General features: G+C 34.4%; 1 protein-coding gene across 1 annotated transcript; it reads left to right on the plus strand.

Annotated features, from left to right (window-relative positions):
• The first annotated feature begins 990 nt into the window (after nt 1-990).
• Nucleotides 991-1,723, plus strand: LOC108360284 (uncharacterized). The gene is made up of 3 exons (XM_017612497.1): nt 991-1,094; nt 1,216-1,367; nt 1,443-1,723. The coding sequence occupies exons 1-3, from the start codon at nt 1,071-1,073 to the stop codon at nt 1,687-1,689; spliced, it is 423 nt and encodes a 140-aa protein (XP_017467986.1). The 5' UTR covers nt 991-1,070; the 3' UTR covers nt 1,690-1,723.
• The last annotated feature ends 2,085 nt before the right edge of the window (nt 1,724-3,808 follow it).

Here is a 3,808-nt window from a genome sequence, read left to right on the forward strand (position 1 = left end):
ATGTTTTGAGAGCAAATAAAAAGTTGTCCGGACACGAACGGTGAACCCACCTTTACCGTTGATTTTTGGTATTTTTTTTTTTTGTGGACGATGTTGCTCATTTTCTCTATACAAAAAAATTGTTGAACACATTTTTTATGGAAGAATATGCGAGAACAAAAAAATTCCAAAAACTTGCACTAAAATTTAACGAGCTAAAAATCTGCATACTCAAAAAAATTCCAGAAAATCGGATTAAAATGTTTAAAATTTTGATCAAAATTTGTTAAAATCGTCGAATTTTTATAAATGTTCTACAAAGTTTAAAATTTTGATTTATATGTTTTTAAGATAGTTTGTTATACTTTAATAAAAAATAAACACTTTTTCAACAAAGAAAAGTAGCCAAAACTTGGTAAAATGTCTTTTCCCTATTTACATTCTCGCCCCGTATATATTATGTGTATACATTTTTGCGAAAGCTTTTCAAGTGTTACTCTTTATTTTGTTTTAAATAAAGCTGTATTAAAAGATGTTATGTCTTCATTCTAAAAACAAAATTTTGGGTTCGGATTCGATGCTTAAGAAATGTCCCGATTTTTGGCCACAGAAATCTGGTTACCGTAAATATAGCTTATAACGACGAATAGTTCGGTCCTTATAACTCACTTAGTTTTTATATTATGTTTTAACATTATTGTAAAAATATATTGGTAATAATGCTTTTCAAAATTCTATCCTTTTACTATTTTCTTTTTTTTGTAATTTTTAAATCCAATTAAAAAACCCAAAAATAACAAAAAAAAATTTAAAACGCCACGTTTTTGAGAGAAATGTGTTTGCCCATCATTTGTTTGGAGACGGAGCACTTTACTGAAGCACGTACAAAAATTAACTGATTTCAAAAAAAAAATACGATAAAATTTATTTACCTGAGTATTTTTGGACCACCTTAACTTATAGGACATATATGTATACGTGCATACATATGTGTGCTCAAATATAGTTTTGTATTCATAATTAAACGCTTTTATGCGCAAGGCGAGTTTTTCGGTTAGATAGAAGCTTCAAACAGATCAGACTGGTTCAAAATGACGGAAACGGCTAAAAAGTTGGTTAGTTAATGCTGAGTATGGACATATGGATTATATTTGCATATACATACATATATATATATATATATATATATATATGTATATATGTCATGTACATACATATAACTTATGATACCTTTAGGTGTACCTATTGCCAATAGTAATAATTCTGATTTATGATGTACCCGTTGATGGCCAGGACAACCGAGCGCCTCCAAAATTGGGTCAGTTGGTGCCCACGATAAGGCAAGAAAATTATGAGCTGTTGCCAAGCGGGGACAAATACTTTCTACGGTGAGTTTTGTCTGAAATATGTGGGTAAACAGGAAAATGTTTCGATTGAAATATTATTTTTCGTACAAACTATAGTTTAAACATACCCGACGGTAAACGTTTGGAAAACGTAGAGTTGCTGACGGATGAAAATGGAAAGAAAGTGCTAACAGTCAAGGGTTCGTTGAAGCTAACATACAAAGATACTCCATTCCATGTGACTGTTATTTATGAGGCCGACGGAGATGGTTACAGAGCAAGATATATGTACACAACAAAACAGCCCCACGCTGATACTGTGCTATTTGCTAGTGCGAATCTTTTAAAGTCCTCAGCTGGTTAAAACGTGAAATAGTTATACAACAAGTAATTTTAAGCAAAAAAAAAAACCGATTTCAATTCTCATATAAAAATTTATGGCGTTAATTAGTGCCGTTAATTTTTTCATGATCAAATGATCGGATCTAAACCAAATTAGTATGGGACCACGTCAGATGATAACCTTCTTTTTTTGAAGTCGCTTAAAAAGTGAACTTGATGAAAAATACTTGTAAAAATTATTTTTTTTTAGAAGCAGAGAAATCGGAAAATAAAAATTAATCTAAAACAAAGGGCTTATGTATATTCAGTTAGATCTTGCGGAGGACAAAAACTATGACGTAGACCGCCATTTAGATCCATTGAGATACTATAAGAATAATATATCTAAGTCTTATCATCTAGTATTACCTAACATACATATATACTCGGATCTCAAAAAAAAAAAAAAAAGAAAATGGTCCAAAGGTTTGCATCTCACTGAACTGGTTCCAATACGCTCTTCGTTTTACCAGCTTCTACAGAAATCAAAGGGAGGATAAATTTGACCTTAAAATTTTAAGATGATAAGGGCCAGCCAGTTTCTCAATATCTGGTTAACAAAAACTGCAAGTTAAACATCGTTATCGACATGAGCTATTCCATAACGTATAACAGGGAGTCGATAACGATTTTTAACCTCTAGTTAGTGTTAACCAGACATTAGGAAACTGGTCCTAAGATTCTTACATTATCCCCGACTTTTACAGCCGCACCAAGAAACATTCATTAGATTAGCTCTAACGGGCACATAAATAATGCTCGTTAAGGGCCGTTTTCTCATCTAACCTTTAGATTACCGGCCACTTTATCGTCTCGATATACGAGTTTTCGTTTTCTCATCAGCGCATTAATTTCTCGAATCGATAAATTGTTGCTCACCCGATGCAACCTTTAAAAATTTGTACCCAACTTTAAATTTTGGGTTAGGGTTGGTTCATGAGTCAGATATATTAGATATTTCTACCAAGGTTTTGGTTTTTGCTAACAGTTGCTCTTGCTTTATATTTGCTTATGTTGCATTGCCAACCTTTGAAATTTTATGACGAACGTACTGAAGTTTCACTCACGGAAATGTAGGGAAGTTTCACTTATTTTTACCGGTAAGATAAGAAAACCAAAACACTTTAAAGTGAGGAACAATTTATCTGCCCTGTTAGTAAAGGCAACTATACTGCTTACATTAGAAAACGGTCCTAAATCTGTTAATTAATGTTTCCTCTCAGGAGAAGTTAATGAAATTTTTAAGTATGGCCCCAGTTGCGGCCCTTTTTTGTGGCATCACTCATTTTCATTCAGTTTGAGGTCAAATATAAAAATAAGTATTTATATCATTTTGCACGCACTGCCTCAATAGTAGCAATGGTGAATGAGCAGAGCACTGGCTGGACAGTCTAATAAAAAGTATCGAGGATGATTCCACCTCATCTTCCTCTTTACAGCTGGTACAAAAGCGATTAGTTAAGATTCCTAGACTGTTCGCGTGAACACCAATCTCACAATTCCCTATCAGGACCCTCACCCGTAGCGAGAGCTGAGGCTTTGCAAGCGTAAGGATCTCATTTTACCACCCCCTGGGTTGGTTGAGCGTGTTTTAGTATTAGCTCAGCGCCCAACCGTTCTAGAATGAACCGCAGGAGAACAGAGGCGTCCACAGTTGCCCCATATCCGGTGATAACATTTCAAGGGTGCCCTTCCTAGCCAAGCCATCAGTCACATAGTTTTCCGCGATGTCACAGTGGCCCGGCACCCAAATCAGCCTCATTAAGAAGTACGCCGACGCGATTGATAAAGATATATAGCGAAAGGCAGGCCGTCAGAACTCTCACAGTTAGTATAAAATGTGGGTTGGGGGTGAAAAATGCAATTTTTTTCAAAAATAAGTTATGAGGTAAAGTTCTGAAAATTTGCAATATAATCGAAGATGACATAAGAAAGTAGGAAAACAATTTTCTGACGTCTAGGCGGAAGTTAAAGAGTCGTCAGAAAGCGCTAATGTTGCAAAAAATTTGGCAACAATTATGTCACTAGGTAAACTTCTGACAATTTATATGCTTATTCTCTAATTCAAAAATTACTTGTAAATTTTCAGAAGTCTAGATGGA

The sequence above is a fragment of the Rhagoletis zephyria genome, unplaced genomic scaffold (genome assembly GCF_001687245.7).
Source record: "Rhagoletis zephyria isolate East Lansing unplaced genomic scaffold, Rhagoletis_zephyria_1.1 Rzeph_scaffold_00551, whole genome shotgun sequence".
Lineage (NCBI taxonomy): Eukaryota > Metazoa > Arthropoda > Insecta > Diptera > Tephritidae > Rhagoletis > Rhagoletis zephyria.

Bases quoted from the DNA above. Each gene is read 5' to 3' on its own strand.
- LOC108360284 (XM_017612497.1), top strand. From the start codon at position 1,071: ATGACGGAAACGGCTAAAAAGTTG. The intron at 1,095-1,215 runs GTTAGTTAATGC...TGATACCTTTAG, and splicing joins CGGAAACGGCTAAAAAGTTG to GTGTACCTATTGCCAATAGT. The intron at 1,368-1,442 runs GTGAGTTTTGTC...TACAAACTATAG, and splicing joins GGGGACAAATACTTTCTACG to TTTAAACATACCCGACGGTA.